General features: G+C 53.3%; 1 protein-coding gene across 3 annotated transcripts in view; it reads left to right on the top strand.

Annotated features, from left to right (window-relative positions):
* Positions 1-4,069: 4,069 nt before the first annotated feature.
* Positions 4,070-13,319, top strand: part of TMTC4 (transmembrane O-mannosyltransferase targeting cadherins 4) — a gene marked incomplete at both ends in the record, with an annotated part of 49,334 nt that continues 40,084 nt past the window's right edge. Inside the window, 3 exons of one of the 3 annotated variants that reach the window (XM_084234747.1) lie at positions 4,070-4,260; positions 7,857-7,972; positions 9,112-9,328. In XM_084234747.1, the coding sequence (XP_084090873.1) occupies positions 4,099-4,260; positions 7,857-7,972; positions 9,112-9,328 (495 nt within the window). The remainder of the gene's footprint in view (positions 4,261-7,856; positions 7,973-9,111; positions 9,329-13,319) is intronic. The other 2 variants (XM_084234745.1, XM_084234746.1) reach the window with 2 other exon arrangements.

Genomic DNA, 13,319 nt, shown 5'->3' with positions numbered 1-13,319 from the left:
CTGCCCGGCTGCGGGCGGGCGCCGAGAGCGGCCGGAGTTCCCGCGCGGGAGGGCGATGCGGCCGCGGCGCGGGCTCCTGGCAGGTAACGCGCGGGGCGGCCCCGGGGGCCCGCGGGGCCGCGGAGTCGGGCGCGGGGCGCACGCGGGGTCCCCGCTGCCGCCGCGCCCGGAGCCCCGTGGCCGGCCGAGCCCCGCGGCGCCGCCGCCCGGGAGCGGTTGCGGGGGCCGGGGCGCGCTCGGGTCGGCGGCCGGCACCGAGGGCGCGCGGGGAGGGCGCCCCCCGCTCCTGCGCCCCCCGCCGCCCCGGCCCGCGGCCGCCCGGCCCCCCCCGCCCGCCGCGCCCCGCGCCCCGGGGCTGCGGCGCCCCGCGCGGGCCGGGAGTTCGGGGAGCCGCGCCGGGCCGGGCCGCCAACTCCGCGGGGAGCCGGCGCGCGGGTGGGCCGGGCTCGGGCTGGTCTCGCCTTTTTCCAAAGCGCGCACAAAAGGGGGGAGGAGTTAGAGGCGCGACCTGGGAGCCGGAGCCCGCCCACCCCCTCTTCGCCCGGGCGCCGCTGGAGGGGCAGGTCCTTGAGAAACTGGGGTGCGACTAGCGGGGCCCCCCGTGCCCCCTCCCTGCGGTCCCGCCCGCCGCGCCCCAGAAGCGGGTGCAGGACGCGGCTGGCTGAGCCGGGAAAATGGCCCCGAGCTGGCGAGCCGGAAACTTCGCGGGACGGGACGGGGGAGCCGGGCCCGGGCGCGCCGGCCTCGGCACGGGATGGGTGGGGGGCGGGGGGGCGCCAGCAGCGGGTTCAGCTTCTCCCGTGCCTGGAGGGCGCCCGGAGAGGTGTCGCCAGCTCGGGGCTCCGGATGCGCTATTCCGATTTTCTCTCCTCTCAGCCTGAGGAGGTAGCCGGCTGGCAGGTGGAGGGAGTGCTGCTGGGGAGGCCGCGACACCCCCCACCCCACCCCCAAGGCCGGCAGGTGCATGTGGGAGAGTCTTCGGCAGGTGGCTGCTGCTCCCCTTGTCGGGCAAATCCTTTAGGTTTGGACCCCTGTCCCCATTACTGAAGCTGCAGTTTCAGCCTCAGGTCACTGGGTCCCCAGTTTAAAACACGACCTTTGTTTTTGGGGGGAGCAGAGCAGCATCCCAATTTGAGATCTTTTTGACCTTTTCACTGGAGATCGATTAATTTGTTTCAGTCCCCTGAAAACAGGTATGAGCGTAGAAGCTTGAGAAATTGAGAATTAAGAGACTTCTGCTTTGTTCCAGCTATAACTGCTGGTGAAGCCCTGTGAAGGCAGCGTGCCGTCGGCCCAGGAGTCATGTAGGGATCAGCTTTCCCAGGGGTGAAGCTCCTGGAGACTGGTTTGGTCTGGGCCTGAGCGGGGCCTATTTCTCAGTCCATAAGGGGACCTTAGAGCCAGCCACACCCAGGAGCCAGCTCCTGGGCAGAACAGCACCTGGAGAAGACTGGGGTGATGTCGCTAAGAGCCCGTCAAAACAAACATGGAAGAAGTCCTTTCTTATTTCATGGCTTGGGTACAAAAAAGGTGGCATGGTCTGGCCCCCTGCCTTGCTGCACCTCCCATTGGCAGGGCTCTACCTGAGCGCGCGGCCAGCTGGATGATGGCAGAGCAAAGGCCAGGCACTGCTGGAGGCAGCGCTAGGGCAGGATCACTGCGCATGGCTTTGCAGTTTATGCAGGACTCACAGACCCCCTGCCCAGGAAGCAGGATCCTGGATCTGCCCCACAGAAGGGTAGGCTTGTCAGTTACATCAGGCCACCCACTGGGTGACTGCTGGCCTGCATTGGTAAGCCCAGCTATAGGAGTAAACAGTTGTTGGCAATATCAGGGTTCCTGAGACAGAGGGTCAGGAACTACCCCCCCAATAATAACAATAATGGGAGCTAAATGCTTCTATACATTGTCTCCTTTACTCTTTACCATCCACCACCCCAATATAAGTAGTACCCTACTATGTCCTGCAAGAATTGATCCTCACAATGACTGAAGAGCTCAGGGTCATGCAGGTAGCAACTCCAAATCTTTCTGCCCCTAGAGCCTGTGCTCATAACTCCTGGGCTGCACCCTGAGACTTTTACATTGTGCCTTTTATTGATTTGCTGGTCCGCAGTATTTTCTGAGCTATGCCACTTTACACGCCAGCTGTAACCCCAATTGTAAAGGGCCTTTCTGGGTATTTTGCAGGGACAGCAAAGAAGTGGGAAACTTGAAGTGTAGAGAAGGCTACAAGGAGGGGAGGGCCAGCCAGAACAGGGAGGTCAGCATCCCCGATGTCCCTGCAAGAGAAGAGGAGGCCATCTCTCTTCTTTTGGCTCCCCAAGAATCCAAGCCTGGACCACAGAGCACCCCAGATGTTAGGGGCTACCATCTGCCGTCCACCTATCTCCCAAGTCCCAACCAGGTTACTATGCGTTTCAAATAATCTGCATGAAAACTGAGGCCCAAAAACTCATTTAAGGAGCACAAATCAGTTCCTGATTGATTCCTCTTCCATAAGGCCATTCAGACCTTCCTACCAGTCTTTTCTGGAAGATACTCCAGTGTCTGGATTGAAAGCAGATGACAGCATCAGCTCACAGCTCTATCTGCATCTAGCTTGGATATAAAATATTTGCTTTCATCCACATTTGCTAAACTAATCAACATTTCTGTGCCCTCCAGGTTATGTCATGATAGCTTCTGAACTAGTCTTTTTTGGTTTTCTGGTTGTTACTTAGTAGCAGGAGTAATTTCTTTCCTGAAATGTCAACCCTGTGGTTGGGGTCTGTATGGTGACACGTTGTGTTTGCAACTGAAATTTGGGTTTGACCAACACCTTAGCCTCTCAACAGAAAAGGGAAAAGGTAAAAGGGCAGCAGAGAGGAGAAGGAATATTGCCCCAGTGCAGTCTGGGGACATGAGTTCCCTCCGGTGGGGAGCCTGAGGGCCCAGCAGTGAGAGCTGCGGAGCCTTTGTCTGAGGAGAGTGAATCTGGGCCTCTTTCTGGCAGCTGCAGAGGGATGGTGTGGCCCTAGAGTCCCCTTGACTGTTGGATCTACCCCGACTTTCACCCAGATGGAAGCCTCTAGAGAAGATGTGACCTCTGGTGACCTACTTGGCTGACTGATTATTCCATAATCTGGTGTGTTTCCTTGGAGACCCAGAAACAATAGATCTACGTTGCCTCCCGTCTGGGGCTTGGGGTTCTCCTCCATCAGAGCATGGAAGGTGTGGAGGCTAGGCCCTTCCCTGGGGACCCAGAGGCTCGCAACCAAGCCAAACTCAAGGGAACTTTCCAAAGGAAATGGCTCTGTGTCTTTCCACACCCTCCGGGAGGGAAGTCCTTATAAACACAACCAGCCTCCCCTGGGCTTCACCGAAGGCAAGTGGTGGTGCTCAGCACACTCAGTGGGTGTCTCATTGAACCCTTGTGAAGACATGAGAGAGTGGGAACAGCTATTGTTCCTATTTTCAAGGTGAGGCCAGAGGCCAGAAAGGTTTAGTGACGTGTCCAAATGTACAGTGTTGGGGCCCAGGCTGTTCAATACAAATGTGAGCCTGTTAAATTCAACGACAGCACCTGTTGAGCCTGGGGGGGGGGGGGAGATAATATATGATGTGGGGGTTTGCGGTTGGGGTAAATTCCAAGCCAGGAAGCTTTAGGCAGCTCTCACTTCTGGCAACTTCTTAGGCTTTGCAGAGCGGCACGGAAGAGGCTCAGAGGGGCTGGGTGACCCGCAGCCAGGCAGGGCAAGAGACAAAAATGCCTGCTTTTAGCCCCTTGCCTGTTTGAAGTCTTGATACTTTTCATTGGAGTCCTTCATCATACTGAGGTCACATCCTCGCCTGGAAGGGCGTTCCCTCTTCTTGAGGATACACCTCAGCCCTTTCTGTAGCAGAGCTTGCCCCAAAACAGCCCACGTGCAGTGTCCTGCTCCCGTCCACTGGGCTTTGAAGACCTGGACACCAAGTGTTTCATGGACGCCTCCTAGAAAGTCGCGCATAGGGGCCTGCAGCCCTTGCTGGAGGTGGGTGTGTGCACCTGTCACCTGTCTTGCAGGTTGCTCGCCGGCATGATGCTGGGGCAGGAGGCCGCCGCCCGCAGATGTCAGAATGGCCGAGCTGGATGCAGACTTGGATCACGTCGTCCCTTGTTCGGTTCTGCCTCCCTTCTGGGCTAAGTTCGTAGTGGGGTTCGTTTCCCTCGTGTGCTTCGCGCGTAGCTACGATGGAGACTTTGTCTTCGACGACTCCGAAGCTATTGTGAACAATAAGGTTTGTATCTGGATTCTTTCCCAGCAGACTGAAGTGCACCGTTTGCCCATGACTCCGTGTTGCTGAAGTGTGTGTTGCGTGATTCTCTATGAAACTTCAGGCCAGTGTCGGCCTGGGCACCCCTGGTGCCTGAGGTGTCCCCTGGCTGTTAGGTAGGGCCTCTGATGTCAGGGGCAGTGTCAGCTACCCCCGCCCACACATGTGCCAGAGGGTCGGTGGTTCTGAGATCGCAAGGCCAGGGGGTTGCAGTGCATTGCAGACTGAGTATCTCAGGTTTGATGACAAATTTCCAGGACTGTAGACCAGCACTATTAAAAAAAAATTAAAACGCACCCTGCATTTGCTCAGTGACGGACAAGCTGATCCCCAGGCAGCCGCCTTCTCAGCAGTGGGCAGCACGGCTGCCTCTTTGTCCTTCAGCGAGAGCATCAGGGCGCCTGCTGGCCACGCCAGGACCCCGGGGCGTGCTGCCCGCAGATGCTGCACTTCGGCTCCTCAAATCGGCTGAATTTGCAGAAGCCCAGCCCGGCTGGCTCACCCGGGCAGCTGTGTCAGTGCAGGGGAAGTGATATTCTCCTGCCCTCCCTAGCTAGAGACGGGAGAAAAGGTCACATGAGCTGCAAGGAAAAGCAGAACAGGTGGCTCAGGCGGAGGCGAGAGCTGGGGCGCTGGCTGGACAGAGCCCGGGTCCGGGTCCATGTCAGCGTGGTTGCTCGGCAGGCACCCCGCGGGGAGGGGCGCCAGGGTGTCGGCCGCGGCCCCTTAGCAGAGGTGGTAGCGATTGCGCTGGGGTGGCATGCCCTCGAGGTTTTGAAGTCATGACTTCTCCCCGACCAGGAAAAAGTCATTTACATGTTGAAAATATTGAGATAAATGCTCTGTGTCCCAGAGCGGTATTTATGGGGCTGGGGGAGGGGATGGCTTTGCAGCTGTGTTATTTGTAACTGTCCTCAGTTTCGATGGTGGGCTCGAGCTTGTCTGGTGTTTGTTTTCAGTTTAAATCTGCGTGGTCCTGTCCCTCAGGCTCACCCGGCAGTCCCTGCGGACCTTCAGTTCTTCCTCCGCCAGCCTGACCAGGGGAAGAAGCCAGGGTGGAGCTCTGAGCCCCTGTCAGCCGCAGGATCGTTTTCTCATAAGGCTTCAAAGCTCTGGACTTCATTTTTCTACATTTCTTCTTCCTTTTGTTGAGAGTTTCTTGAGTCTTTCACTTTTATGAGGTGGAAGATACACAAAGCAAAGCGTTAACTCAGTCTCCATCCACGAATTCCAGAGAACCAGGCCGGGAAAACGTGGGCTCTGGGGTGTGAGGGATGATGCCCAGGCGAGGCGGGGATTTCTCCGCCCTTGGGTGGAGGGAGGCAGAGGGAGCCTGCTGTGCCGTGTGTGCTGCAGCTGTGTGTGCTGCAGGTGTGTGTGCTCTGCTCTGTGTGTTGTGTATGCTGTGCTGTGTGTATGTGCTATGCTGTGCTGTGTGCTGTATTGTGTGTGCTACGGCTGTGTTGTGTGTGTTGTGTGTGCTGTGCCGTGTGTGCTGCAGCTATGTGTGCTGTGCTGTGTGTGTTGTGTGCGCTGGGGCTGTGTGTGCCCCTCGTAGCAGCGCCCTGTGCAGCATCACACTGCCCCTTTGTTAACTTGCTCGCCTCCTCTCTTTCCTCTTGAATGAACAGCCTCCCCCCTGTGCCCTGGCACCGCGCCCACGGTGATGTGAAACAGGCTGTCCCTGGGTACTACTGGTGTAAAAGGCCGTTTTCCAGATGCTTCCTTGTGGTGTCGAGTTGCCTTTTTTCACTGAGACGATGCTTTTCCTTGCAATGGCGGTGTCGGCAGACACACCGCGTCTTTTCGTAAATCACAATGAGGAAAAGTCGACCTTTCCTCCTGTGGCGCGCCCCGCTGCGAGCAGGCTACACCTGATCAAATATTTAGAGCCTCGTTGGTGCTCATTTCTGCTCTAACGGAAGGAAAGATGCTCTCCCTGCCCCTTGACAACCGACCAGGTGACAGAGACAATACAAAAGAACGTGGACTTCCAGTTTTGTGTTAGATTAATGGGTGGACCCCAGGACCTTCATGAGCAGTCCAGCCAGCTCTTGGAGGGAGGTCGGGGAAAGTGGATCCCCAGGGGAAGTGAGGTCCACCCTCAGAGTGGGTATCAGGTGACTGACTTTGCACGTGTCGCCTAACTCCAGCCTCTAAAGACTCAGCAAGCCCCTGCATCGTGGACACTTACTAATCTCCATTGCAGCTTAGGCACCGGCTACTGTTTTGGGGTGCTTATCCTTTGGCACACCTCTTGGTTTAGAGCCTTCCCCACCTTGTGGGGGTTACAAGCCGCAAAGAGCATCCGCTCTCCTTCAGAGGCAGGAGCTGGGGGCTGCAGGCGTTCAGGCAGCCTCAGCAAAAGGCCCGGTGTGGGTGTGATTTGTGGGTGCATTCTGACTGCACACTCCCCAGCCAGTTTCCCAGCCCCCCTCCCACCCACCGGAGACAGTCTTGCCCTCTCCTTGAGAGCCTTCCCTTCTTGCTCGTGTCAGTCACAGTAGGTCTGGATTCCTACAACAGCATCTTGACCGCCCCGCTTTGCTGGGTTAGCGCGTCATTTCTTGCCCCCAAAATATTCCTGTTGTGCCTTCAAGAAAAATTAATGCTGCCTTATTCCTCACTCCACAGTGCTTTGCCTGCCTATCATCTTGTAGACACAGTTTAATCAATCTATTTTCCTGTTTAAATGTAAAAAAGACACGTTTTTAAGCAGCTGTAGCACAGCAACAAATTAAGTGCCCTCAGCAGCAAGAATGGTGTAGTTTTTTTATTACTCAGTGATTTTATCTTCTAAAATAAGGTGAAGGTGTTTTTTTAAAACTTTACAATCTGCTTAACTTGTGATCAAAAATGGGAAATTTTTTAAAAATGTTTTTCCATTCCTGTGTTTTCCCTGGGATGTTTCTAGTAAATAACCTTACATAGTAGATATGAGAGAGGATAATGGTGATCTCTGTGGTTCATTCAGCATGGATTAGGCACCTTTTGTGTACTACCAGCCGACACAGACGAAGCCCTGTCCAGTGGGCAGACAGAGCATGTCATGTGGTTATACATCGCCAGCGTGCTAGGCGCTGGGAACAAGCTGTGAATTGCTGAGGGCTGGCGCTCAGGGTGGAGACCTGGTGCGAAGCCTTGGGCGTAGGTGCTGCAGCTGTGTGAGGACGAGGCGAGGGCCAGTTCCAGCAAAACAGACCCCCATCAGGCTGCAGAGGTTGGCAAGAGCCAGAGCCCCCCAGACTGTGACATTCATGCGGGGACATAGACATTGTCCTGGGGGTGGGGGACAGTGGTGAGCTCTTGTAGTGTTTGAAGCAGAATGGGTTGGGGGGGTCATGATTTGCATTTTGGAAAGGTTGGTGTGGAGCCCTTGTCAGAGGGCGCAGCAGACCCACGAGGAGGCCAAGCTGCCCGTGGGTGAGCGATGATGGGAGGAGCCTGGCCAGGACTAAGAAGCTGGCGACGGAGGGCTGGGGGACTTCGAGGAAGCCTTGACGAGGGACGAGGGGGAGGCATGGCGCCTTGTCCAAAGTGTCCTCTCTGTGTCCCTGCAGGACCTCCGAGCAGAAACGCCCCTTGGGGACCTGTGGCATCATGACTTCTGGGGCAGCAGGCTGAGCAGCAACACCAGCCACAAGTCCTACCGACCTCTCACTGTCCTGACCTTCAGGTGAGACGGGGGCAGGTTGTGCCAGCTTTTGTGTGGCGAAGCTGCCAGTGTCTGGAGTGGCTGGTTCCTGCTATAGTCCAACCTGCTCACAGGGGCCTCCAAGAGCACGCACACCGCCATGCCTCGGAATTAGGTCACAAGACAGGGCCAGTGCACTAGGAAACTGCATGTCACCCACTATGGCACTGCAGAGGTCAAGAGCGCCCTGCTTCGGGTTGACATGCAGACTGGCAAACATGCCAGAGCCCACTCGCTTCCTGCAGATTGGGCCCTTAGCTGGTTGACACCCTGGAAATAATATGAGTCAATATCTTGACGATTGTGGCATCTAATGACATTATGGGTTTTTTTGTTACAAAAAAAATATGAAAGGTCTAAATCTTCCTCCTGTCCCCAAGTCAATATGCAATACCAAAGCGAAGCTAAAACAGCCTCACCGCCTCCCCCCCCATGTGACAGGGAACTATTTGCATGAAATGGAATTACTCACCTCCCAAAAGCTGCCACCCATCGCTGTTCTTGGGTGCATTTAATACTTGTGTGCATCCTTGGGTGCATTAAATACTTGTGCAAAGATCTCTCCACAATGCACAGAAATGCTGAGCTGGGACCACCAGTCATTGAAACAGCAGTCGGAGAGAAACCCCTGCCAATGAGAGTGTTTGATTGGACAGAGCTGGTGGGCACACGGTCCATCTGTGAAGGCGTCCTTCTTATTGTTACTATTGTGGATAAGCAACTTACCTGACCATCTGAAGCCCTGGTCTCCTCCCCTGGGGTGGCATGAGACATAGGTGGTACATACTATCTTTTTGAATGCTATCTCGCCTTTTTTTGCAATTAAAAAAAAATGTCTAGCTTTCCCTTTGCTTTTCCTCCCGGACTATTTTCTGGTCCACGTCCCTGAGGCGCCCTTATCTTCCATTTTTCCCTCTGCAGTTAATTATGTTCTACCTTTGCTTCAACCCTCCTGGCTTGACAGGCACTATTTATCTTGACGCTATTTTTACCACCCTTGCGCCCCTTCTTTCTCTTCTCCCTCTGATATCTTCACTTCTCAGCCCGTTCTCTCAGAGGCTGTGCATTTGTTTCTGCCTGCCCCCCAACAGCCAGTGTGACCCCAGCTTCCATTCCTGCAGGATCAACTACTACCTGGCAGGGGGCTTCCACCCCGTCAGCTTCCATGTGGTCAACATCCTCCTGCACAGCGGGGTCTCCATCCTCCTGCTGGATGTCTTCTCCGTGCTGTTCGGGGGTCTGCACTACACCAGTCGGGGCCGCAGGGTGGACCTGGCCCCCCGATCGTCCCTGCTGGCCGCTCTGCTGTTCGCCGCACATCCAGTGCACACTGAGTGTGTAAGTGTGGTCCGCCCTGGTGCACACGGCTCCGGCAGGGACAGGAGCGGGTGTGTGGCTGCTTGTGGCTAAAACAACCTTCCCGTAAATCCCCAGGAGCCTGATAACTGCCATGCCCCCAGCGCCTGACACAATCCTGTGTCAGCCCCACATCTGTCATGAAAAAGGCAGAGCCCAGGCTGCTGAGGACTTTTTTTTTTGGTAGTCTCATGTAGTTGGGTATGCCTGCCACCATTCTGTTTGCTTCCTGAGTGTGCCCCACCTCTGCTCAGCTTTCCATCTTTTAATGCCTTTGTTTAGGTGAGGTGTTTTTTGTTTTTTTTTTTATTCATGCCTTTCTCCTGTCAATTTGTTATTTCCTTGTTGTCACATTGCTCTTTTAGAGGTTAGTGCACGAACTGGAGATCCTTGCACATCACTAATGTTACTGCAGATTAATTCTCTTCTCACATTGTGAACAAAGAGAACTTAGCTGGTTGCTGCTGAGGCTGTGGGGCTTCTTTCCTGGCATTTTTAAAAAAAAGATTTATTTTATTTATTTATGCATACAAGGGCTAGGGTGCAGGCCAGAGGTGCAGGGAGCGAGAGAATTCACCAGAGACAAGAGCGGGGAACAGAACAGGCAGCCTGACTGAAATACACTGCTGAGGGGAGCAGCGGGTGAGTCAGGAGAGGTCTGCTGCGCCATGTGGGTTGCTCCCTGGACGGCCGGGAATTGAACTTGTGTTGCAGAGGCTGCGGACAGCTTCACAGTGCTGAGACTTAACCCCTTGCGCCACCAGGGAGGCCCCTTTCCTGGTATCCCTTAGACCTCTTGGACTCTTCTCCCCACCCCTGTTAGCCTCAGAAACCCCAGGTTAGCTGGCATTGTCTGCTCGTTGACAGTTACTCACTTTGATAGTCTATCCACACTTTGTTTCTTCTTTTACTCCTATATGTGAAATCATCCAATATTTATCTCTTCCTGATGTGCTTGGCTTTGCAGAGAAGACTTTATGATAACAGAAGGTTGTGTGCTCTAGTGATTCTTTCTGTTTTGCTGACATGACCGCGTAGTACAGTCTGGATATTGAATATTGCCTGGCCCTGGGGCCGAAAGGCAGAGGCTCAGCCCCCCTCTTCACAGAGGGTCTGAGGTGTCATTGCTACGTGAGCTACTATTGCCCAGAGCTTTGTACTTGTCAGGATACTTTCTCATAGCTAATGTGGTTGTCATAAAACTCAGTGGGGCCAGCTTAGCAATGTCCACTATACCGAAGAAATGGGAATTTTGGGCAAAAGTAGTTTTGTTTTTTATATATATATTTCTTACATCATTTTTCAATTTTGCACAATAGGTGTGTTTTCATCTTGATTATAGTCCCCATACAATTCCCACCACCTTTGTTTTGATCTGACAGATAGTTTTGGTCTTCCTCTAATCTAGTGTGATCTTAAAAGCAAAATGAAATACTTGCATTATTAATCAAAAACATTTTTTCTAAAATTATGATTTTAAATATTGAAAAGTTACTTTAATAGAGAAGCCTGAATTGGCAGCAGTTATGACTGGGTGAGCACACACCCACACCCATACTTACCCCATGAATGCAGCTTGGGAATGTGTCAGTCCCAAATCCTGTGTTTGAGGTATTTAGAAAGAAGCCAAGGGATACCTCGCTATAGGAGAGAAGGGAATGCTTGAAAAACTCTCTAGTCTCTGCTGCCCCTCCAAAAGCCATTCTGACTCAAATTGCAAGAAAAAGTGATGGATCATTAAAAATTCATAAGGCCAGTATCTTATGTTTACTTTTCCTTATTTTGACAAATAATTCAGTTTCCTCCTATCTGCAGCTCCTGTTACCTCCCACTCTGAATTTAACCTGCTTCAAAAATGAGCAGACAGCCAATCCCCCAAGCAGCCTGTTAGGAGAACTCTGCAAAGCCCCCGGGACCAGAGTCTCACTCACACACAGCCCTGGACACGGCCCCTCCTGGGAGCTGGTCTGCGGTGAGCACAGGGACTGGGTTGTCACCCGCTTCCATTTACACCAACCGAGGGAAAGTGCAGCCTGCAGGCCCTGCCGCATTTTGATAACATCAGTTTCTTTATAGGAACACGTGGTATAGAAACACCGGGCATGATTCTGCCTACTGCAAACAGGAACCTAAATTTCCTGGTCTCCTAGGTGAGCTACCATCCAGCTTCCCCAAACTAACGGGGTCCTGGCACATGGGACTTTGTATTTCAGAACCAGGATGGTCCCAGGCCAGCAGGGATGCCCCTGTCACCCTGCAGCCTTCTCCCCTGCTGGTCCCCAGCTGGAGTGAAATTGTTGCAGTCAAGGGTATTTGTTCCTCGACTGTCTCTTGTGTCCCCATGTAGTCCTGCGCCGCTTAACGCACACACCAGGTGCTCCCGCAGCCACCCCGTCCAGCCTAGGAGTGAGTGGCTCTACTGTCTGAGTTTGTGGGATGACACGGTGGCGTTCACACAACAACAAGATCACAGCATATCCTTATAGGACATGTGAGTGTTGGTGCAGGGGAAATCCCCCCACCCCTCGAGACTAGTCTAGCAAACAGATTAACATCAGACACATTAGGAAGGGAAAAAATAACAAATTAAAATGCATATGTAATTAAAACTTTAATATGAGTGTTTTAGGTTTGCAGGGGGGGAAAAATAGCTTTTAGAATTTCCATAGCTGTAAGTTCTAGAGTAAATGAGACTGAGGATTTAAATCTGAGCTGAGGGGCCTCCCTAGTGGTGCAGCGATTGAGCGCTGGGTTGCCAAGCTGCCCGCAGCCTCTGCATCACCAGTTCGATCCCCAGCTGCTCCCCGGCCACCGGAGGAGGGTCCCACACGGCGCGCAGACCTCTCCTGCCGCCCGCTGCTCCCCTCAGCAGTGTCCTTCGGTCCTTCTGCCTGCTCTGCTCCCCGCTCTGGCTCTGGCGAATTATCTCACCCTCCCGCACTTCTGACTGTACCCAGTGCATGTATAAATAAATAAATATTTTTTTAAATTAAAATAATAATAAATCTGAGCTAAGGAATAAGATGGGTCCCAGGGCATCAAGGAGAGGGAGGGGGTCTCGCACCAACAGGTGGGGGGCTCATGACAAAAACAGACTCTAGTTGTTTGTCCTTCCCGGATAGGTTTCGCTGATAAAAAAAGGGTATTTCTGGAGGTGGTCCTCAATCTGGGCTAGCTTCATTCTTTTAGGTCATGGGAACAGATTCTCAGGAAGCTTCCACTGACCTCAGCTCCACACAGGTGGAAAAACAATCTGAACATTTTGGGGGAGGTCTGCCTTTCACCAGCACACCCCCAATCATTCTGGGTATTCATAGGCCCGTGACATGTTGGACAGACCAACCACCCGTGGGTGGAGGAAGAGGGCTAGCAGCGGGGCGGGTCTGTGATTGTCGGGGTAGAGTCTCTCTACCGCGTCTCTAAGGACACCAGTGCCAATGTCGGCTTTCCTTGCTCCAAAGCTTTGCTAAAGATTTCAAGTTGCCAAAATTTGAGTGCCAGAGAGGGAAATTCAGGCCGCCCTAAGAATTCAACAAGTAGAAAATTGGATACAGAAGAAATTAAGTGGGGAGACCTCTTCTCCTGCCCCTTCCCCTAATTCCTTTTGATCACCCCTGTGCAAATCATGCCTCGTGGGGTTCCTGCTTTGTGGATTTCGGGGATTGCCATGATTTCTCCAGAAAACCCTGATAGGAGTGTTTTTAGTTTTGTAAGAAAAAAAAAAGATAGCCTCTTTAAAGAATTTTGCCTGAGAGTACATATTATGCAAATATCAGAAAAAGAAAATCCCTCAGCCCAGGCCCCTCCCCTAGCTACTGCCTGCAGCATCCTCATGAACAGCCTTTCAAGTGTTTTTCTATGAAATCTCTCTTTTATTACTGGGCCTGATTAAATCACTTGCTCTGTTTTTTAAAACATGTTTTGCTTTATGTCAGGTGAGATAGCATACATTGTTTAAGCCGGGAGACTCTCG

This window comes from Talpa europaea (genome assembly GCF_964194135.1).
Source record: "Talpa europaea genome assembly, chromosome: 6".
In the NCBI taxonomy this organism is placed as follows: domain Eukaryota; kingdom Metazoa; phylum Chordata; class Mammalia; order Eulipotyphla; family Talpidae; genus Talpa; species Talpa europaea.
The sequence above is the reverse complement of the archived record's forward strand: the minus strand, read 5'-3'. Positions and strand labels throughout refer to the sequence as shown.